General features: G+C 39.4%; 1 protein-coding gene across 1 annotated transcript; it reads right to left on the reverse strand.

The window, feature by feature from the left end:
• Window positions 1-859: 859 nt before the first annotated feature.
• LOC112866041 (olfactory receptor 52I2-like) lies at window positions 860-2,063 on the reverse strand. Its single transcript, XM_025929077.2, has one exon. It carries the CDS (start codon window positions 1,832-1,834, stop codon window positions 860-862), a length of 975 nt encoding a protein of 324 aa, XP_025784862.2. The 5' UTR covers window positions 1,835-2,063.
• Window positions 2,064-24,900: the final 22,837 nt, after the last annotated feature.

Here is a 24,900-nt window from a genome sequence, read left to right on the forward strand (position 1 = left end):
ACAGAACAGGACTGGGAAGCAAAGAGGAAGATACCCACAACCAGACTCATTTTGCCTTAATTTCTGCTGTTTAAAAGCAAAAGGCTGGTTATTAGTACACTGACTCCAACTAGCTTCACAATAGGAGAGAAATTAAAAGGATATAGAGGTATCTTACAAAACTTAGTAACAGATGTGCCTGGGTGTCCAAAATTAATTGGAATCAGAGAACCAGAGACTTGGTTTCTTCATCCCATCTTGCTAATTTGATATCTTGCTGTGGTACAGATTTCTCTTTCCAAGTTCACGTGTTAGAAAATGACCACAATCAGTGATCCCAAGTTTATTATCTCCTCAGATAAACTGGGATCCAGTTTGACTAGAGAATTACTCTGGTTGAGTTATAAGCACATGACCCAAGCGGAGCGGATTCATCAATGGGCAAGAAGGCAGGGTTATATATTAACAGTTGCTTTCATAATAATCACATGAGAAATGAACAATTCTGAGAAAATCAGCCAGGTATGGGGGGACTAAACTGTTCGTTTCTGTCTGCAGGGAGATTTTCAGGATACTAAGTTGAACATAAGGGTCAGAAGCTAAGGAAAGAAAAACCCCAAATCTGTATTCTCTGCCCAGACTCATCTCTTATACAGATACTAGTTGATTGAAACCATTAAAGCCGTTGTCATAAAATTAATCATTCCGTACACATTCTTACTAGAAACTGGAAAATTAGGCAAGAATACCTTTTACAGCTTCATCTTAGAACTCTTTCTGGTGCTAGGCAAACCAAACCAGCTCTACAAATTTCTAAGGTATCCTTGAATGCTTGATCTTGAGTCATCTTGATTGCTCAAGATCTGCATGGAATTTGTGTTTATGAACCCAGTTTGGAGAGGTCAAAGAGGCAGTGTGTCAGCAAGCTCCATATTCGCTTCCGCATTTGTTTGGTCCTCAGGCCATAAATGATGGGGTTAAAGGTAGGTGGGATGATCAAATACAAATCAGCTAACAGTACTTGGGTGTACAGAGGCACTGTATCCTTCCCTAGCCAGGCCACATAGATGGATGCCATCCCAGGTAGGTAGTACAGAGCCATAACCCCCATGTGGGAGCCACATGTGCTTAATGCTTTCAATTGAGCATTCTTTGAAGAGAGACCACATACTGCCTGGAGAATCAGGTTATAGGAGGCAGAAATGAAGGCCACATCAGAGCCCACAATAATGGAGGAGCCAATCACACTGTAGAGACTACTGGGCATGGGGTCAGCACATGCCAACTTGGCCACGGCTATGTGCTCACAGTAGGAATGGAGAACCACATTGGAGCCACAGAAAGGCAGATGACTTACCATCCAACTCAGTGGAGTCATGAATATGACAGCCCTGATGGTGATGGCCACACTCATTACCAGCATCAGTTGAGGTGTGAGAATCCTCTTGTAGTGCAGGGGCTTACAGATGGCTACATAGCGGTCAAAAGCCATGGCCAGCAATAGCCCTGTCTCCACAGATGTGGCTACATGGACAAAATACATCTGAGTGAAACAAGCATTAAAGCTGATGGAGCCATCTCCTGAAGAGAAGATGCTCACCATCTTTGGTACCACAGAGGAGGCCATAACAATATCCACAGCAGCCAGTACATACAGGAAGCAATACATGGGCTCTCGTAGAGTGAAATCCATCCAGATTACGGTCATGATGAGGGTGTTTCCTAACAGGGATATGGTATACATGGCACCCAGTGAAATAGCCAGCCAAAGATGGGAAGATGGCAAACCTGGGATACCCACAAGGAAGAAGGTGGCAGGAGTTTCCACTGTGTGGTTATAGGGTATCCCCAGCATCACAGATGAGACTGCTTTCCTGTTAACACATAAAATGATGTAAGAAATGGATGCAATCCTCTAAGACTTGCTCCCAGCTGTATAGTGCTAGGAGCAACTAGTGGCATTTTCAGCTCCGTGGACTACAGGATCAGAAAACTGACGTCTGACCAGTTTATCCTGCTCCAACTTCCATCTCCCTCAGTATTCTTTGCCTTACTAATTTCTGTTTATTCAAATATCAGCCCATGGCCCCTTCTCCATCTCACACAGAGGCTAAATTAGGTACCTTTTTCTGAACTTTCCTTTTCTGATTTCCTGGAATCTCCCATGTTGACCTCTGAGGGATCTAAACCATTCTAATACTCTACCTATGATGTCATTGTATTCAATCAACTGTGTCTTGTTGATGGCCTTATACCAAGTGTGTGGCCCATTGCCATGGTGCCACAAGCATATTAAAAAAGATACATGTACTCATAGCAAACAGTTTCCAAAGAATGAGTGAGAAAACAGAGGAGTTTGTCTTCTATCTTTGTATGTTCAGTTCATGATACTTAATAATTATTGAATGAAACAATGAACTTCTTAAGATTCAACATGTCATATTTTATATCTTCAGTATAGTGCTTTGACAGTAGATGAATGAAGCATCCTTCTGGTTGAACAAATAGATTGATGAGTTCAGGAAAAGAAGGTCATCAGAGAGTAACATTACCACTTTCCATAGAAGATGATAAACTGTCTGGAAATATTTGTGATCCCTACCTTCCCTAATTTTCAGCATGCATTTTCTGTTGAGCTGGTTTCAATTAGTAGATTAAGTAGCTGCAGACAAAACTTAAGGGCTCCTTCATAGATGACCCCCAATAGGTTTTTATAATTCTCCAATTCATATAACTCCCTCTTCATGTTAAACCACCAAGACATTCCAAATAACAAGCTTTATCCTTTAGAAAGGAAAACACTTCCTAATGTGCATAGTATGTACCAGTACTAACTTGAAAAATCTAGTATTCATAATCTGAGTGTATTTGTCCATTTGTAAAATAGAAAAAAACATCTATTCCATATAAGACAGTTAATACAGGTAAAATGAGATTAAATATTTTGTCCAAGATCATACAGCAAGCAGGTGGTAAATTTGAAAATCAAGTCCAGGGGCGCCTGGGTGGCTCAGTCGGTTAAGCGGCCGACTTTGGCTCAGGTCATGATCTCGCGGTCCGTGAGTTCGAGCCCTGCGTCGGGCTCTGTGCTGACAGCTCAGAGCCTGGAGCCTGTTTCAGATTCTGTGTCTCCCTCTCTCTGACCCTCCCCCGTTCATGCTCTGTCTCTCTCTGTCTCAAAAATAAATAAAAACGTTAAAAAAAATTTTTTTTTAAATAAATAAATAAATAAATAAAAAGAAAATCAAGTCCATGTCATTCCAGCTCCTGTTAACACCTATGACTCCCAGGTGTATGTGTCATATTAGGGGCCAGGTATTATACATATACTTGATATAATGGTATTAGATATAGATATAGATATAGATATAGATATAGATATAGATATAGATGATATATCTATCTATAGTTATATCAGGGACCTCCCTCAGCCAGTTTTTGTCAAACAGAGTTACTACTTTGCACATCCATGAGCTTATCTATTTCTGCTTATTGTTATATTTAACCTCAGTCTACCACACTCTAGTGTTACCATATCATTAATGTGTAGGAATCTGGTTAGGTAAAACTTAGTATAGAGAGTCACCCTCAGTATAAGGAGCCATCATTAACCACCATTCCATTCCTGTATGATGTCCTTTAGTTACTTTCCCCTTCATATAGATGGTTTCCATGATTTCAGTTCATGTTTGGGCATGTGTACATTCCCCCAACCATTTAAGAACACTCCTTACAAGGGTCTCTTATTCCTCTGTTGGTATCACTCAGTCTTGAGAGACACCTGTTGAACTTTTTCAAGGAATCCCTAGTTTCTCTTTCCTTCGAATAGAGCATATAAATCCTGCATGCTTCTTTGTACTCCACTCAGAATGTGCTATTGGTCCTACAACATCAAGAGACAAGATAGCAAAGTGGCTAAAAAGCATTGGTACGAGGTACATACTACCTAGACTGAAAATTCTACTCTTGCACCTGATAGCTGTTTTGCCTTGGTTAAGTATTTAAAATTTCCAAGGCAAGAGGGTAATAATCCTTAATTCATAGAGATCTTTTGGGATTTAAATGAGAAGCTGTGCAAAAGTGCTTAGCACAATTCATGGTACATAGTTGCTCAGTAAAACACTGGTAATAAAAAAAATGAGACTTTTCCCCATTTTATTCTTTTAGTTCTAGATTGCTCAGAATAGCATGGTCAAAAGGATAAGTGGGATTTAGAGACCAAGTTAAAAAAAAATGTCTTATAATGGAACAGATTGAATAAAATAGTGAGCTCTGTTTCATGGTCAGAGTAAAATAACTTTGCTGTGTATAGCCAGTGGGTGAAACATCTTCAGTGATAGCAATGAGAAGACAATGGAAATCTTTTTGAAGTAAAATGGTTGTAAAGGGTGGAAAAAATATTCAGCACATCCTTAAGACTGTCTTGTGTTTTCTGGATGCTATAGATCCCCAATGTTTATAGCAGCACTTTCAACAATAGCCAAATTATGGAAAGAGCCTAAATGTCCATCAACTGATGAATGGATAAAGAAATTGTGGTTTATATACACAATGGAATACTACGTGGCAATGGGACAGAATGAAATATGGCCTTTTGTAGCAACATGGATGGAACTGGAGAGTGTTATGCTAAGGGAAATAAGTCAGGCAGAGAAAGACAGCTACCATATGTTTTCACTCTTATGTGGATCCTGAGAAACTTAACAGAAGGCCATGGGGGAGGGGTGGGGAAAAAAAGAGAGGGAGGGAGGCAAACCATAAGAGATTCTTAAAGACTGAGAATAAACTGAGGGTTGATGGGGGATGGGAGGGAGGGGAAAGTGGGTGATGGGCATTGAGGAGGGCACCTGTTGGGAGGAGCACTGGGTGTTGTATGGAAACCAATTTGACAATAAATTTCATATTTAAAAAAAAAAGAATAAAGTGAAAAAAGAAACCAAAAAAAAAAAAAAAAACCAAACAAACAAATTCAAAGTTGACCATTATTGCTTAAAGAGCTGAAGAAGAGCCTGAGGAAACAGAATGCCTCCACCCACCACCCCACTCACCTCTGATCCAGGATCTTGCTCCTCTCCTGGCTCACTGCCCTGTATAAATCCACCTTCCTTCTGAAGGCAATCTCAGCTGGTGTCCAGCCCATCCCTCCTCTCTCTAGCCCTGGCAACTTCTAGCTAGTCATACCTTTCATCCATGAGGTTTTGTTTTCTTTTCCTTCTTAATTAGCACACCTGGAGGTTTATATGTTTTATTAGTCTTTACAAACAACAGGACATTTGGTTTAGCTGGTCATCTTTTTTTCATTTTTATTTCACCTGAAAATTTTCTTGCTAAAATTAACACTGGTCAATGTTAATGACGTGTAGCCAATGACGTGTAGCCAATGACGTGTAGCCAATCCAGTGATTTCTTTTCATTCCTTATTTAACTTAACCTATCCAAAACGTTTAATATGACTGCCAGTTCCCATATTTGTTAACTTTTTAATTGAAGTATAACATACATACTATAATATGCACAGATTCAGGTGTACAGCTTGATAATTTTTTTTTAAGTTAGCATGTGAACATACCCACATAGCCACTCCCCAGAGCAATATACAGATACAATTGCTTCCTAATTGTTGAGGTGCATTGTTCTTCAGAAAGCTCTGGTCAACCTCTGCTAAGACATTTCCAGCCAGAATCTGCCTCTTCCTTCAATCCTGCAGACATTTGCATAAAGATCTGGAGGACCAATCACTACAGAAAAGCTTAGACAAGTCAACTTCAAACTTCGTCAAAGGGTATGTGAGGATTTTTAATTCGTATTTAAAGAGTGGGAAATACACAATTCAGATCAAAGTTGTCTTAACAGTAAAAGCAGTAATGCATAACTCATTTGAATGGAGCCTTTGTGTTTATGATAACCCTATGCTTCCCCTCGACAATGAAATAAACATGCTCCCCATCAGTCCTACTGCTCAGTTTCTTTTCTCATAACCTCCCTTTTGACCCTGAAAACTGTCTCTCCATTATTCCAAAGTTGGACTTACTCCTTTCTTAGCTGTGAAGCAAAGTAACCATGTGTTCCCTGTTCCCTCTTTCTCCCCCCATCCTCTCATCATTTCTAGGAGGTGATCTTCATATCAGTACTACCCACCAGACCTGACCAGCCCTTTATAGTGTGATGGAGGACTTCTCTCCTCCTTTCTAGGGTGACCTTGGCCTTAAGACTCCATTAGCCCAACACCCGGTCCCCAGGTCAATTACCCACATTCCTGTTGCATTCACTATTCAATGTCCTCTGATGTGTCCACATTTCTTTCACTCCAAATAAGGGGGATTTATTCAGTACTCTTCAGGAGGAGCAGGAAGAACAACACAAAATCAAAGATAAACAACAAAGTCATGGTGAGTAGTGTCACTTTTAAAGACCTCCCATTGGAGTCCTCTTTCCCCTTAAGATTGTACCATCCTGCTTTTTCCCTGGACACCCCAGCTTCCCTTGGCCTCTGCCAAGAGCCAAACACTGCAACTCCTCCAGAGACTGATTTTTCTCTGTGTTCTAGCCTCTGGGGCTTTCCAGATTAGGAAAGGAAGGAAGGAAGATGCTTAGTGTACAAAGAGTCTTTGTTTCTTCAAGTGCTCTGAAGATACCTAAGAGAATATAGAGTGAACCCTGAAAAGAAAACAGAAGCCCAAGATTAGATTTATGAAATCCTGCTTTGTGCCAAGTGCCCTGTTAAGAACTTTATGAAGATGATCCCATTCCATTTTCACAGTCCTCTAAAGCAGCTGCTATTATTACATCTACATTTTATAGATGAAGTGCCTAGAAGTTCACAGAGCTTGTAAGCCAGAGAGTCGGGATTCAAATTCAAGCAGTCATAATTCATTTTACTTTGTTGTAGAATTCTTCACATTGATAATATACTTAATCTCTCAAAGTCCACTTCACATTCCTCAGTTCTGCCTGGAGACTCATGGTGGGTTTCACTGGTTAAATATATCTCATGTCACTGTGTTATAGTCTTTTTTGAACAGAGAAAGGAAGAGTGTAAAAGAGACCAAGGAAGATAAACTTTTCACACTGCGAGAAAGGGCATGGACCTCAGCACAAAAATAGGAGAAGACAAAATATTCTCTAAACAGAGAATAAACCAGAGAAGATAGAGTGCAGGATACTTGAAAGAGAATGAAAATAAATGGGGCTAGAGGGGTGAATGGGCCATGTTTTAAAGGTCATGACTTCTTCCTAAGTATCATCATGGGGCAGGAATGGGAAAGAAGAAAGAAAAAGAAAAAAGCCAAAAAGAGGAGAAAGAAAGAAAGAGAAGCCAATAGGCGCAAGTTATAATTTCTTTTTTATAATGGCAAAAGATACATGGGAATATGAAAAATAAGGAGACAATACTGCATGCTCCCAGCTCCCCAGTTCCTCAGCAGAGACCAAGTTATCAGTGCTATGAATGGTGAGAGGCCTTCCATTGCCTTTGAGGGGAGGAGGGGTGCTTCATGCCTTCCTCAGCCTGACCCAGCACACTAGTAATGATGACACGGGGTGGTTTAGGTCCACTTTACTGGGTTTAGCATCTATTAGAAGGTCCACTCTTCAAGCCTGCAAGAGAATTAGTCCCCAAAACTGCTGTACTTAAGAGTTTAAACTCGGGGCGCCTGGATGGCGCAGTCGGTTAAGGATCCGACTTCAGCCAGGTCACGATCTCCCGGTCCGGGAGTTCGAGCCCCGCGTCGGGCTCTGGGCTGATGGCTCAGAGCCTGGAGCCTGTTTCCGATTCTGTGTCTCCCTCTCTCTCTGCCCCTCCCCCATTCATGCTCTGTCTCTCTCTGTCCCAAAAATAAATAAACGTTAAAAAAAAAAAAAAAAAAAGTTTAAACTCAAATCTGTGGGTCCTTGTGGCCTACAGCATAATTCAGAGCACAGGCCAGAATGTAAACCTAGACAGCAATGTGGAATATAGGAAGGAAAGTGGGCAGTGAAATGCAGGAGGCAAAAGGGATGCTAATGCAAATAGCCCCAGCATGAGGTGAGGCAGCAATGGGGACAGATGGACTGCTTTCCCCTGGGGTTCACCCTGGCTCCCACTGAGGCATCATTGGCAATAGTGGATCCTCACAAGTAGTGAGGCCTTAGCTCAGCACACCCAGCCCCAAGGCAGAGGAATTCCAAGAGAGAAGAAGTATTCCCCCACAGGGCAAAGACCCAAGATAACAGAACAATGACATAGAGAAGGTATTCTATGGAGAAGCAAGAGCTTCCAGAATCTTTGGTTCTCCCACTTTCAGAATGTCATAGCCTACAGAACATGGAAGAATACCTCAGATTACATGAAAATAGTTATTTTACAAAGCTGCCATATGTAGGCTGAAAAGAAAGAAGACCAAGCAGAAGAATTGGTGTGGTAGAAGAATTCTGCATTGCTGTTATTTTAATTAGAATTCTATATCAGTACTTACAAGGAAGTTAGTCTCTAGTTTTCCTTTTTTGCACAATCTTTATCAGGTACAGCCATCAATGCAATACTTACCTTGTAAGGAAAGATACGAATGTTTTCTTTCTCTGCAATTTCTCTCTCTCTCTCCCTCTCTCTCTCTCTCTCCCTGTTAGTTTCCTATAAAATCATCTGAATCTAGTGGGTTTTTGTGGGTTTTGGGAGTGAGATAGTGCAGGGACTGTACTTGGGTGCCCTCAACTGTAACTGCCAAATCCAGTGTTCCTGGATAGCTGAAACTTTATGTCATAGATCTTCTAGGACAGCTAAAACTATGCCCTTGAGTAGTGTATCTTGCAGGAATGTGGGAGCAGGATGCTCTGGAAAGGAGGGACTGTACTACAAAAGACTGTGACAGACCTGACCAAAACAGTCTGCACCAAGGTGGACCTCAGTGCTGGGTCCAAGGACCCAGAAGGGGAGGTCCCACAGAACCAGCCAAGAGAGAATCCTTGGCCTCACAAAGGATAGAAATCAAGCACGAACCAGGAGGAAGTGAGAGCAGAATTTACCGAAGAAAGAGAGTGTTAGACACAGAGCACCTGGGAGACTCATAAAGGAAAAGGAAGAGAGTGTCATCTTTGCTAGTGGTTTGGTGTTTTTATTGCGGACAGTGGTCTCGTGTACCTGTCCTCTCAGACAGGTACTAACCAGGTCTAACCAGAACAAGGACAAAGGTCCAGGTGTCCTTCATAAGTCACTTATTCCTTGGAACCAGAGGGTCTAGACATCCTGATGTCTGGTGCCGGTGGCCTGGAATATGCATATGATGGCTTTGTCCAGTCATTCTCTCACAGTCATTCCTTAGATGTTATCTATTGTGTTGGAAGGTGTCAAAGAAATCATGAACTCCTTGTCCCTTACAAGGAGGGCATACATTACTTGTATGTGTAAAGTAGGGTGCAAATCCTAGCAAGAATAGAAGAAAAGGAGTAAAAAGCAGATTTTTATGGAGTCCTTTGGTTTCCCTATCTCAGCTAGTTTATTCTTCTGTATTTATTGTATCAAATTGTAGCAGGATTCTTGCACAGAGTCATGACACTTCTTCCCAGGAAGCAATTTTATTCCTGCCAGCACTGTTCAGTTGGGTTAATACCCTGAGAACTGAACCTCGAACATCCGAACATCCCGTGGCATAGTTTTTTTATATACATTTTCTATTTCTTTGTCTCCCATATATGGTAACACACACAAACATGTAGTCCGATTAAGTAGTCTCAGTTTACAAGGTCATGAGGGATATTGTCCCGTAGGCGCATAGCCAGGTTACCTTGAAGTTTTTTTGTTTTTGTTTTTGTTTTTCTTTTCTCTCTCTCTCTCTTTTTTTTTCTCTCCTTAGGGAGGGGACACCACCACAAAATAACCAGATTTTTATTTATTAGTTATGTTTTTAAGTTATGTACATTTTTTTACTTATTCACTAATCTTTATTCTTTTAGCTTTATTTTAGCTTCATTTGTTCTAAGCTTGTAAATTTAGGATTTGTATTATTTTTTGTTTTATTGAAATTAAGTTTTTTTCTCTGACTTCTGCTTTTATTTTATTACATATATTCCAATATGAAGTATTTTCAGTATGTACCATTTTTTGAAATTCTACATTTGATTAGTTCTTTTGTACCCAGAATTGTTCCATAAAGAGTTTTAATTTTCCAGGTAGAAGAGTATAAAGTCTCTTATAAATAACTAGCTTTCTTATGCTGTACTCTAAGAAATTTTTATTATTTCTGCATTATGGAACTTACTGTTTTTTATTATGTAATAAGTGGTCACTTTTTACGCATGTGTCAGGTGTAATTGAGAATGTGTATTCTCTGTTATCAGAGTATACATTATTAGTCATGTTGTTTAGGTTAATACAGCTTTACTAATTTGTTGTCTGCTTGACTTTTCTTGGGCTGAGAATTGCTGTGTCATTGCCTTCCACTATCAACCTGCTTCTATTTATGTGTTTCCTATAGTTTCTGCTGCATAAAGGGGGTTGCTGTGTCATCATTTGGTGTATAGACATTTATAACAGATCTTTATTATGAATTAAGGTCATTAGAATTATAAAGTATCTTTCTTTGTATTGCTTAATGATATCTTAGCCTTAAATATACTTGGTCTGATATCAGGAACACAGCTGCTACCTCATATATGCACGATAAACCTTTTCTATTTCCTTACTTTAACCTATCTGAATCACTTTGTTTTACAGTTGGATATTGCATTCTGAGCTAGTGTGAAAATCCTTTTCTTTTACTTGATGAGTTGGACTAATTTATATTTAATGATACTATGATTTATTTTATTCAAGCTCTATCATGTTACTTCATGTTGTACTTACTACATTGCTCTGTGTGTTCTATTTTCTTTCCTCTATTTTTGTATTTCTTTTAGCATTAGGGTGGTTTGTGTTATTCTACTTGATATCTTTATATTAATAACTTTTATAATAAACGTTCATTTCCCCTTTCTTTTTAAGTACTCTCCATGCCCAGCATGGAGTCCAACACGGGGTTTGAACTTACAACCCTGAGGTCAAGACCTAAGCTGAGATCAATCCAGAGTTGGATGCTTAACCAACTGAGCCACCCAGGTGTCCCTCATTCCCCATTTTTTACTTTAGGTCTTCACTATTTTGCCTGTCAGCTTTAAATGATATCTTTTTGTCCCTACCTCTTACCTAGAGGATAATCAGTGAAATAACTTTTACTTTCTCTTTTTTCTCGCTTCACTTCTCATTCTTATTTGCACTCTTCCCATTTTGCCAGAACACATAACATTTGGTTGGCATTCTTCTACCCTTGCTCTACATTTTTAAAGTCTTGGATAACAAATAAACATATTCATCCCTCACCATTGGTTCTTTTGCCAAAGTTTTCCCAGCCATCTTCTGGTTGGATCAAACTTGTTCTCTACTAAGATTCCTTGGGAAAGGAGTGTGGCTAACATATTCTCTGTCTGTAATGTTTAACATTATTTTTCTATATCATTAATATTGAAAGACAGCTTAGTTGTTTGTAAAATCTTGGTTCACACTTTCTTTCCCTAAGGTTTTAAAAAAAAAATGTTTCCCTAACATTACTGATTTTGTATATTGCTATCCGGAGGTATAATTCAAAACTGATTTTATTTTCCTTATAAGTGACTTGTATTTTTTTCTCCTGAATATCAAAAGCACTTTTTTCTTTATGTTTAATGTTTGATGTACTCACCAAAATTAGTCTCAAAAGTTGACAATTTCAGGAGCGCCTGGGTGGCTCAGTGGGTTGAGCGTCCAACTCTCGATTTCAGGTCATGAACTCATGGTTCGTGAGTTTGAGCCCCACACCAGACTCTGCACTGACAATGTGGAGCCTGCTTGGGATTCTGTCTCCCTTTCTCTCTGACTCTCCCCCGCTTCAAAATAAATAAATAAACTTTAAAAAATAGTTATAGGTATAGAGTCCTCTTAAAAATGCATGTTAAGATCACCTCTAATTTCCATCAGTTTTAAATCTTCTTCAGGAAGATGATATGGTTTTTTTCTGTTTTCCTATGTATCTGTTACTTTCTCTTTGATCCCCTTCATCTCTTTATTTTATTTACCCACCTAGGTGTTTCCAATTCTATCTTCTCTTGCCCCTAATGAAATTTTAAGTTGAATGCCTTCTCTCTTGAGGAAATTCTAATTTAGTTTGCATTTCTAGGCAAACTATTTGTCTATTTTGTAATTCCCTTCTTGAGTCTGGTCAAATTTTCTTTTATATCTTCCTGATTATTGTCCTTTTCTCTTCCAAGGTTTTAAGTCTCTTATGTGAGGTTTTCTTTTCAGTATCTGCAAATGCATAAGACATATTAATTTGTGTTGTTACTGTTTTCCTCTGCTTCACAATTTCTCCTTTGTTTATTTGTTTTGATGGGAGAAGGTGGAGAATTTTCAAAGGCTGAAATATTTTAATTCCAGTTCTTTCTTTTCTTGTTATAATACCCGAATATAGATGATGTCTGTCATTTTCTTTGCATTTGAAAGCATCTGTTTTCCTGAACCAGCAATAACAAATCTGCATAAGCTTTTTCAGGAAATTTTGATGGCTTGCTACATTTCTTCATTCATGAGTACCCTCTTGATATAATGGAAAACAGTTTTTTAAATTATTAGTATGGATAGCATTTTTATCTGAGGGAGGGAGAGGAAAGCTGTTGGTGTTTTTTTAATTTATTATTCTCTTTAGTTTCTCTAGGACTCTTAATTTCCACTGCTTGCTTCCATTTGGCTTCCATCACTAACCCATGTAGTGGCAAACAGGTATAGCAGAGATTACCCACCTCCCATTGTAGCTGTCTGTGGTTGTGTTTCCTCCCCTGACTGCTGATGTGTTGTACGTATTGTGTAGTATATGTGTGATGATCTGTGAAGCATGCAAAGTCAGAGCTGTGTGTAAGTGCCCCGACCTAAAGGAGCTGCAATTGTAAGCATTCACAGCTTGTTGTTAGCTTAACCAGTGAGTGAATTGTGCTTTGTGTAGAGATGGTTCTCGTTTAATTTTTAACATCATGAATATTGTGACCATGTTTTCTCAGAGTAGAGATAATGAAAACAAAAATGATCACATTACCAATAGCAGCATGACTCAGACATTACTAAAAAAGAGGCTATATGACTGGGTTATTTTAATGACAAATGGAGGGATATGTACAACTGAATTAGGGAGGTCCCAAGCAGAACATACCATGCAATTCACAAAGAATACTTTGGAGTTAGGCATGGTGGAGAATGGTATATAGAGGCACTGTCTGAAAGGTCCAGGGTGAAACAGATGAGTACTTCCAAATGAACCAAAAGTGTTTTTCATCCCTCAAGAAGGCACTAATGCTCAGCTGACAATAGTGGCCCCTGAAGTAGCTTGAGCATATCACACAAATGAGTATGATTTATCACAGCATTCCCTTGATTGCTCTATGAATCTATAAAGTTACATTTCCTGACTCAAAGGTCAAGTAAAAATATCCCATGGACAAACAACAGGGGAAATTTTGATAACAAATGCTTTGGCCCCTTACCCCTGATTCTGTCAGATCTTACCAATGATCGCGCTTTCCACAATATGTCAGGAGACACACTGAATCATTCAACAACCCAAAATAAAATATTCCCCTTAGCTTCTAGGTACTTTGATTTGAAAAAAGAAAAAAAAAAGGAGTATCATATAGTCTTACTTATCTCTATGAAGATCTTAAACCACAGAAAACATAAAACAAAAGATTGTTGGTATTTGTCTGAATACAAAGACTAGGATCTCAAATTATCAAATATCTACCTGTCTATCTATCTTTCTATCCATCTGTCTATCTCTATCTGATGCGCATGGAAGGGCTTCCATTTCTAACAATAACCAAGCTCCTAAAGAATTGATTTCCAGACTATTTCACCTACTCCTCCCCACCTGCCAGGTAGTCAGTTGACACAATCTCTCTGTGAGTTTTTGGGAAGTAAAGCCTAACAAACCTGCCATTTAAACAAAAGTATTTATTACCTCTTAACCAGATCATCTAATTTCTTTATATGCATTTCCTCATTTGTAAGTTGGAGATTAGTTGTAATACATTATTTACTATGTTGGTTTAACAAATAAATGAGATATTACTACATGTGAAGTTTACCACATTGCATGGCACAAGACACTTAATCAATATTTATCACCATGATCATTAGTCAAAATGATACTTGTTACAAGTGGACTAATCTGTGCAGTTGTTGAAGATAAGATTTCAGCTGTACTTAGGAAATGATTAGGATCTATTAAACTCTTGCTACTCAAAGTATGATCTTCAGACCAGTAGTGTATCACCTGGGAGCTTGTTAAAAATGCAAAATTTTGTCTTTCACTTCAGACTGATTTAATCAGTCTGCATTTTAACAAGACCTCCCAGGTGATTTGCATGCATATTAACATTTGAGAAGCCTAGTATGGACCACTTCTTTTTGAAAATCACAAAGTGGGAGGTTCCTGGGTGACTCAGTTAAGCATCCAAATTTGACTCAGGGCCTGATATCATGGTTCCAGAGTTTGAGCCCCGCATCAGCTCAGAGCCTGGAGCTCTGCTTCAGATTCTTTGTCTCCCTCTCTCTGTCCACCCTTCCCCCACTCACACTCTGTCTCTCTCTCAAAGATAAATAAAGTGTAAAAAAAAATTTTTTTTAATCACATCAGCGGTATGGCATTAAGCCCCAGAATGCAGCCAAGAAGGAGAATTTAGAGGCTGATGTTAATTAGAGGCTTAGCTAATAAGGTGACATACGGGTCTGTTCAGTAACTAAAGACTCCAACCTGTTTGGATCAGTTCTCCTTTTTTTTTTTTATTCATTTCAATAATTTTTTCAATTATAATTAACATGCAGTTGTTAGGTTAGTTTCAGCTGTACAATATAATGATTAAACAATTCTGTACATTTCTCAGTGCTCATCAAGACAGGTGCACTCTTGGGGCACAGGGCTCAGTCAGTAGAGCATGTGATTCTTGATCTTGGGGTTGTGAGTTCAAGCCCCACACTGGGTGTAGAGTTTACTTTAAAAAGAAAAATAAATAAAAAGTGCACTCCTAATCCCCTTTATCTATTTCACCCATTCGCCCGCACCCACCTCCCCTCTAGCAACTATCAGTTCTCTGTTAAGAGTCATATTTTTTATATGTCACCAGAAACTAATATAATACTGTATATAATCATACTTGAATAAAAAATAAATTTAAAAAAATGGCTAAAATCAAAACACAAGAAATAACAAGCGTTGGCAACGATATATGGAATAAAAGAAACCCTCGTGCACTGTTGGTGGGAATGCAAACTGGTGCAGCCACTGTGGAAAACACTATGGAGGTTCCTCAAAATATTAAAAATAGAATTGCCATATGATCCAGTAATTGCACTACTGGATATTTACCTAAAGAAAATGAAAACACTAATTTGAAAATATATATGAACCCCTATGTTTATTGCACCATTATTTACAATAGCCAAACTATGAAAGCAGCCCAAGTGTCCATCAGTAGATGAATGAATAAAGATGTGGTATCTATACAATGGAATATTACTCTATAGTCTTTTTATAAATGGAAATATGACACTTACCTGGCCTAGGACACACATTGGACAAGAAAGTAGAACATGAAAGGAAGAGATGGTTTAGTCAATAAATGGATGGATTTTAGGCAGTAGTTGGAAATCTCCACTGCCTGCAGGCATTGAAACCTCAGAAGTTAGGTTGGAGGAACTAGGGAATTTTGTCTATGGTTCACTAGGCCAGAGCTTTATCTGGACATGCAGCCTAGGCATTAGGGCAGGTGTTGGGTGCATGTGTGCAGGGGCATTTTTGTGTGCATATGTGTATACAGGCATGTAAGTATTTGATACACAATTCCATCTCAATCACACCCTTTTTGCTTGAGATACTATACATCATGACCCTGCTTTATCTTCCAAGAATTTCATTCTGTGCCATGAGGAACCAGCCACAATACCACCCAATGAAGAGCCTATAAGATGTACGTTGCTTCTTCACAAAAGTGTCTCTTTGTATAGAACATGAAACAGAATTTTCCAAACAGCAGAATAATTCTCCTTAGAGTTGGATCAGTTTAATAAGCCTCTTGAGGTTCAAGTTCAGATAGAGACATCAATTACTGAAGGTCTTTGGCTCCTGCTATGAAAATCTATTACTTCCAACTCCCTATGTACTTCCCTAAGGTTTCCACTGCTATAAAATTAACCAATAAATACAAAAGAAATTTAGCAAGTATTTAATTTTCTTTTCCAAATTTATGTGTTTCTCATATTTTAGTTCTAATAGTTACATCTCATTTATTTTTGTTTTGTATCTGAAAAGTAACAAAGTTGAGGTGAATGTATTTTTGTTATAACATCTGTTTACATTGTATCTCTGGGATTTTTCTTTGCTGTTAATATTAATTATCTTTAAAAATATGTTCACTTTTAGCATACCTATTTATTTCTTTTTTTTAGTATATTCATTTATTTTGAGAGAGAGAGAGAGACAGTGCAAGTGGGGGAGGGACAGGGGGGTGAGAGAGAGAGAGAGAGAGAGAGAGAGAATCCTAAGCAGGCTCCGCATTGTCACCGCAGAGCCCCATGCAGGGCTCAAACTCACGAACTGTGAGATCATGACCTGAGCTGAGATCAAGAGTCAGACACTTAACCGACTGAGCCACCCAGGTGCCCTTATTTCATGATTTCTTAACCAAGAAGAAATACTATAATAATGGGAGAGTCCATTCTCCAATCAGGAAAAGTTTGAGGGTTTATTTCCTTACCCACCCCAAGTCCCCTCAGAAGACTAATCAGTTATGAACACTCCCTAGTTGTAGACTGCAGAGCACCACATAGATCCCCCTTCAAGGCTGAAGCATTCATTTACTCAGGAGCTGGGAGTGCTGGCCACTGAGGGCTCCCAGCTGCATTCCTTTCCAGGAATTACCTTCAGCCAAAGGATGCTGCACTACCCTAAATTATCACCTTCTAACGCAGCGACTGCATCCAATGTCTCCTTGATTCAGGGTACATGGGTTTTTCCCCCTTGCCCAATTCAGGAAAAGTGTACAGGGTCATCTTCTCTCCAGAGTTCCTCATGGGATCAGTGAGGACTTGTAATTCACCTTGTCACTCTGCACAATTCACACCTGTTCAAATGTTAGTCCTGAGTGTATTGCATGATACACTATCTGCATGAAAACTCTCAGAGTCCAAGACAGTTGACAGCAGGAACAGCCACAGAAAGCAGACTTGACTGTGACTACAAGCTGGCAGGCAGAAAATGAGGTCCCACAAGACTGCCCTGTAAGCTGCCCTGGGCACAGTTTGAGTAGGAGAGCTCTTATTGTGTGGAGCCATATGCTTCCCTTTTCTTCTTCTTTTGCTATGTCGAAAGGTACTTTTTCTAAGAGCAGGAAAAGTTAATTAAAAGTTAACTAATGTTGGTTGTACGTCTTTATTCTGAGTTGGTTCTAGGTCTGATAATGGATTTTAGGATTTAAGCAGGAAGGTATGGTAGGCAGCCTTTAAAATGGGCCCCAGGGGCGCCTGGGTGGCGCAGTCGGTTAAGCGTCCGACTTCAACCAGGTCACGATCTCGCGGTCCGTGAGTTCGAGCCCCGCGTCGGGCTCTGGGCTGATGGCTCAGAGCCTGGAGCCTGTTTCCGATTCTGTGTCTCCCTCTCTCTCTGCCCCTCGCCCGTTCATGCTCTGTCTCTCTCTGTCCCAAAAATAAATAAACGTTGAAAAAAAATAAAAATAAAAAAAATAAAATGGGCCCCAGTGATCCCTACTCCCTGGTATTCATGCTCTTGTGTAATTACTTCCCCTTGAGGGTGGGAAGGACTAGTGACCTATTTCTAACAAATAGAATGTGCCAAAAGCATTGAACTGTCTCTTTCAATATGAGGTCACTGAAAGACTGTGATTTCCATCTTTCTGACCCTCTCACTTTCTCCCTCTCAGACCTCTCTCTTTTGGGAATCAGGACAAACTTCCTTGTTGTGAGAAGCTCTATGGAGATGCCCATGTGGCAAGAAGGGTCATGTTGCAGCAGCCAGAATACCTGAGGCTGAGCCACACAAGTGAGCCTAGAAATGGATCATCCCTTAGTTGAGCCTTGAGATGACTAAGGCCTGAATGACACTGTGACTGCAGAGGCATCCAACTCGGCCATGCCCAGAGTTCTGACCGCAGAGACTGTGACATGATAAGTGTTAGTTTTAAGCTACTAAACCTGATTTTTTCAATGTTTTATTTATTTTTGAGAGGGCACAAGCAGGGGATGAGCAGAGAGAAAGGGACAGAGGATCCGAAGCAGGCTCTGCACTGACAGCAGCAAGCCTGATGTGGGGCTTGAACTCACAACCCATGAGACCATGACCTGAGCTGAAGTAGGACACTTAACTGACTGAGCCACCCAGATGCCCCTAAGCCAAAATTTTTAAAGCTTTATTGAGCTATAATTGATATTTAAAATTTTGTACGTATTTAATGTATACATTTTATTGAGCTTCGGCATGTACAAACACCTGTGATACCATCCTCACCATCAAGATGCTAAACATATCCATCACCCCCCTGTATTGTTTGTGTGTATGTGTGTGTGAGAACACCTAAAATGAGAACTGTTCTCTTAACATATTTTAAAGTGCAGTATACCTTGTTGTTAGCTATAAGTACTATATTGTACAGCAGATTTCTAGAACTTTTTCATCATGCATAACTGAAACTTTGTATCCATTCAGCACCGTTCTCTATTTCTCCTCCCTCCAGCCCTTGGCAACTACCATTCTATGATCTGCTCCTATGAGTTTGCCTATTTTAGATACCTCATATAAGTGGAATCATGCAATATTTATCCTTCCGTGCCTCTCTTATTTCAGTTAGCATAATGTCCTCTAAGTTGATCCATGTTATCACAAATGGTTGTATTTCCTTTTTAAGCCTGAAATTTTCCATTATATGTATATACCATATTTGCTTCATCCATTCCTCTGTTGACAGACATTTGTGTTGTTTCCATATCTTTACTATGGTGAGTAGTGCTGCAGTGGACATAATGGTGTTGAGATCTCTTGAAGATCCTGATTTTGATTCAGAATAAACCTTACATTTAAATGGGGGTGATTTGTTATACAGCCATAAGTAACTAATACAGAAGGTTGATACTTCTTACAGTATATTATTCCCTGACCCAATTAACATGAGCCTTTCCAAATCAGGTGCTAAGAGCCCCAGAATCTAGTGATGAATTGCATGTTTGGAACCATATATAAAGTATGTGGCTTCAAGGATAGGGTAACAGTGGATAACTGGGTACCAGATTTCCTCACAAGCTGACTTCAGGGACATCTGTCTCTAAAGATAGTGTCATTAATTCTCAAACAAGCATGAAAACAAACTTGCCTGGATAGTAGGAAAATTTTTTCAAATCTATGAAAAATTTTAAATATGCATAAACATTGAAATAGTACAATGAATATCTGTAAACCCACCACCTAGATTAAATAATTATTAACCATATTTGTCTTAAATGCACACAAGGATATATGTATGAGTGTGTGTATGTGTGTATATATGTGTGTGTATATGTATTTATATACCAACTTATATATGTGTGTATATCTATATGTATATATATACAAATACAAATTATATATTTATATATAAATACATATATGTGTGTATATTTATACATAAGTTTATATATAAATACATATGTGTGTATAAATAAGTTTATATATACACACATATATGTTTATATATAAATGCATATACACACACATATATACATATATATAGCCATATCTTACAAATACACCTGATATACATATGATGACACTTTACTTCTAAATACTCCAACATGAATCTCCTAAGCATAAGGACATTCTTCTGTATAGCCATAGTACTCACTTCATACTCAAATTTCTCCCAATTGCTCTAGGATTTCTAGTACAGCTGTTTTGTGGTACTGGAGCTGGATATAATGGGACATGGGTAGATATGCATGGTGCAAGGAATGCAATGTATATCAGACTTTGTTTACACCATTTGGGGTCCTCTCATCTTTATCTGTGTCCTGGAACTCTGTCCATTTGTTTCATTCCAGCTGCTGCTATGGCAACCTCTGTGTAGAGCCTGATCGAGGTCATGTGGGTACTACCAGATAGCCCTTCACCTCATGCCCCAAATTCCTATCTCTCACTTCCCACCTCTAGTTTCCTTGTTGACAATGAGTCATACGATCATTGGTGTATCCATCTATACAGGAAGGTATTGTGTCTTTCTAGTTTTAGCCTTTCCTCACAAGGAAATTCCTTGCATGTAGTGACAGTTAAATATTTGTTAAGTTCAAGAAATATTAATTTTGTGTTAATTATATTAATGTAATTGAAAGGAAATAGTCTTTCAAGAATGAAAGGAACTGGAGGTAGAAATATTATTTGAAGATTCGGGGCGCCTGGGTGGCGCAGTCGGTTAAGCGTCCGACTTCAGCCAGGTCACGATCTCGCGGTCCGTGAGTTCGAGCCCCGCGTCAGGTTCTGGGCTGATGGCTCGGAGCCTGGAGCCTGTTTCCGATTCTGTGTCTCCCTCTCTCTCTGCCCCTCCCCCGTTCATGCTTTGTCTCTCTCTGTCCCAAAAATAAATAAAAAACGTTGAAAAAAAAAATTTAAAGATTCATGGGCACTAATTCTGCTTTCTAGACCTGAAGTGTTGCCTGGTTAACATGGCATTTGGTTCGAGAAGGATATGATGCCTGAAACATTCCTTTAAAGGACCCACATAAAATTAGTGTTAGTTACTACTTTTTTTTTACGTTTATTTACTTATTTTGAGAGAGAGAGAATGTGTGCATGTGGGCGGGGAGGGGAAGGGCAGAGAGAAAGAGGGAGAGAATCCCAAGCAAGTCCCATGGCCAACACAGAGTCTGATGCAGGGTCCAATACCAGGAACCATGAGATCATGACCTGAGCCAAAATCAAGAGACAGACGCCCAACCAACTGAGCCACTTAGGCACCCCAGTGTTTGTTACTTTTTAAACTTTTCTTGAGTGGTGATATAATTCCCCAATGTAAAAGTGCAGGCACAACAAGGTTTGAGCTTCCAGAAAAGGGAGATTCTAAGTGTTTCTAGGAGTGTCTGTAGCAGTTGTGACCCTCCCCCCAGTAGGAACCCCTCTGAAATATGATGCATCTACCTCTTCTCTGGGTGGACGTCTAACCTCTGATAAGTTTCTGCATCCTAGATAGAATAGGTCATGGATTTAAAATAACCTTATATGGGGTGCCTGGGTGGCTCAATCAGTTAAGTGTCCGACTTCAGCTCAGGTCATGATCTCACTGTCCATGAGTTCGAGCCCTGCGTAGGGCTCTGTGCTTATAGCTCAGAGCGTGGAGTCTGCTTCAGATTCTGTATCTCTCTCTCTCTCTGCCCCTCCCCGGCTCATGCTCTGTCTCTCTCTGTCTCAAAAATAAATAAAAACATTTTTAAAATTTAAAAAAAATAACCTCTCTCACATGTGAGATCTCTTTTTTCTAATCTTCAACCTGCCAGGAATGCTTTGAAAAATGAATTGCATTATTAAGTTAAAAATGAATTGCATTATTAACATTAACTTAATGTTAACCTAATTTTTTTTTGTACTTTGGGGTTAGAATCTCTTGGTTATTTGTACATTATCATTATCATTATAATGCACATTTTACTGATTTTTAAAATATTTTTGTGCCGTTAGCCATAAGTGAATGGTGTATAATTGTTTGTTTCCTTTCTATGTTATTAGCGCCCTAACTTGGCTGCAGAATGATGTTACCCCCAAAAAATGAATTCTGAAGCTTCCTATACTTACATTGTGCAATATGCTCCTCATTCGGGTTTCCATCAAGGTTATTCTAAAGCAGTACCTTTTTCTCTATACCTACTAGAGTTTTTGATGCATAGGAGATACTTGAGTACCCCCTTATCATTTGTTGATTTAATAATTTATTGACCCAGCAATTCTGCAATGCTGCTGAGTTGCTTGCCTGCTCCTTTTCTGACTAGGAAGTTAGATAATCTTTTTAAAAAATGAAACAGTGCTAGTTGGTAAACCTTAGGATTAATATAGTTTGAAACCTTTATTGTGATACTGAAAGTGGAGGTGGTACTTAGAGGAGAAGGGCTTTTCTTGACACAAATATGTCTCAACCTAGAATAAATGTCCAAAACCTAGAATTGTGCTTCTGCTATGTGACACCCTTATTCCAGGATTTTCTAGACTCTGTGTGAATCCCATATAGCTCCCCTATAATTTCCAGTCAGCTCCAAATTATTCTGGCTCTATTCTGTCACTCAATCATGTCACATTTCCAGTTAGCTGATTCTGTATAGTGATGAATTTCTGATAAGTAGCATATACAATGATATAGTGCTCAGCAAGCAAGGTGTGTTCCTGAATCTGGGATTAGCCACTTATGAAATGTTTAATTTTGAGTGGGTGATTTAATATCTAAAAGCTTCAGTTCAACTATAAAAGGAGTATGAAAATAGCTACCTCTCAGGGATTAAATGAAATGGTAAATTGTAAAGCACTGAACACCTAGCCCTACCCATAATCAGTTCTCTAGAATTCAGTTGGATATATTGGCCTAAGGGAGATGAGGGAGGCCTGGACCAGAATTAAAGATTTGGTAATCTCTTCCAGCTTGCATAGAGATGGTAACTGAATCCATGCATAATGAAGGCAGTGGTCAACAACCTTGACTGCACATGGAAATCACCCAGACAGACTTACAAAAGATACACTTGATGTTTAGGAAAGCAGCATGGCCCCCAGGATTCTGACTGAATTGGTATAGAGCAGTAGTTGTCCAGCTGCAGCATGCATTGGAACCACATGGAGGGCTTGTGAAACCACTTATGGTTGAGTGCTATCCCAAGAGTTTCTAATTCAGAATATTGAGAATTCGCATTTCTAACAGGTCTCAGGTGATGCTGCTGATACAGCTGCTGGAGAGGAGACCATAAACTTATGAGTAGTCTCCAGGCAGCATGGGCACTCCTCTACTAAGGTGGTTTTGTCAGGGTAAGGATGGTAATGGTGCTTCTGCTGCTTGCTAGAGATTTCACCAGTTTTCCACAGGTTGGAGTTAAGGATAAGGATGTTTTGAGAAAAATTCTAAGACGTGAAAAGTGGGTTTTGATATCAAGCGGAGACATCTGTTTGAGACCATGAAGTGACTGGTCACTAGTTACACATTCTTGTCTTGCCCAAACATGTTTCTGGAGGAAGAGCGTTAGGGCCACTGAGACCCAAAAAGAAGAACGTTGGCAGTGGTTTCTACTCACACATAAAGGAACATGACGTGGGTCTTCCTCTATAGTAATACAGAAAGAAAATTTAATGTTTTTCATGTGGAATGGTGTACTATTACTATTTACTGAGTTTATTTGCTGTTTTAAGATTCTAACCCATTTCTGTCAGTTGCAACTGTTTTTTCCTTGTGAATCCTGACCATAAATGTTGGAGAGTTAATTATCATACAGGTGTACACACTCAGGGGTCTCCCATTCAAAAGTAAAAATCAGCACCAATCCTGGGCTGCTACTTTACTTATGGTTAAAAAGATTCAGGAAGCTTATTGGCTCTGGTTTGACCAATCACCTCCAGCCTCCAACACTGACCAATCATGTTCTCTCACCTTCTATTTAAGTGAGACTTCCACAGTCCACTAGGGTATTTATGCTGCTGACTAAAGCCAGGTTCGTGGAACTTGAGTAGCAGGAGAGCATGCGGGATCTAGCAAAGTTACTTTCTCTTTTCTGTCAGTGTCCGTTTCTCTCTGCTTTTCTGTTTGTCTCCTTTAAGAGATGGGGAATTTCTTGTTGTTTGGCTGTGGGAAAGACAGACAAGAGACGAGAAGACGCTTAGACTTAGTTCTCTTTATCTCACTAATCACAAAATGTCCCGAGAAGTTGAGACCTAGGCAGTAAATTCAACTTTCTTTCCTTCCTCTAAGAACAAAGAAGAACAAAACTTAGTGCTGGGTTGAGAGAGACGCTTTGGGCTGATCAAAACTGGAAACTACCTCTTAGTCCAGGTGGAGCTCATTCTTCCTATCTAGGCTTCCTTTACTTCCCTGTTGTGGGCTTGCTGGAAAAGTTGGGACTGGTAAGAGCTCCCAAAGAACCCGTCTAGCTGGGATGATACTAGCTAATGGTTGGGAGGTCTCTCTCAAATTAATCCTGCTTTTTTTAAGGGTATCTCTAACTCATAGACTTATTATCTTTTACAATGCAAGGCTGAAGAAAGGACCTTCTCTGATTAGCTCAAGCCTTGGTTCTAACTTTGCTGTAATCTCTTCTTAAAGCTAACCTCCCTATCCTTGATAGGGTTACCGGCTATTATCTTTACTATTCTGAGTCAAACACATCAGAAGGAAGCTCTGTATATAACCTACTGTCCTTCTAATGCCTTCACTAGGCTTAATTCGTAGCTACTCTCTGCCTCTGAGCCATCCAAATGCTTCAAGAAATGACTCCTAATGTCTAAAGAATTTTACAGGACACTTGCTTTGCCTGAAGTCCATGTTTTACAAAGCCCTTCTTCAGGACCAAGGGCTGTTGAACATTCTTTATTCTTTCGACTCCTCTCAAACAGGTAGCTTGAACCTTAGAAACATTTTGGTGTTCATTTAGGTTCTGATTCAATTTGTGTTGCTGGAATTAGAAAGGTAGGCTGAGGGAATGGCTTTTACTGAGGAATAGTTCTCCTGTTCCTATTGTTCAACTCTGTCTTTCAAACTCATGACTTAGTGTCTACTTCGTCCTCATAAAGGCACATGGTCCTTTTGTGTTCTTCCTTGGCCCGTAGTTGTTCCAGTCCTTGAGATTCTTTCTCAAGTGGTCTCTCTTCAAACTCTTCCTGCCCTTGGATTTTA

This window comes from Puma concolor, chromosome D1 (assembly GCF_028749965.1).
Source record: "Puma concolor isolate L17-30 chromosome D1, mPumCon1.1.hap2, whole genome shotgun sequence".
In the NCBI taxonomy this organism is placed as follows: Eukaryota; Metazoa; Chordata; class Mammalia; order Carnivora; family Felidae; genus Puma; species Puma concolor.

Bases quoted from the DNA above. Each gene is read 5' to 3' on its own strand.
- LOC112866041 (XM_025929077.2), bottom strand. From the start codon at position 1,834: ATGCTGGGGATACCCTATAACCACACAGTGGAAACTCCTGCCACCTTC.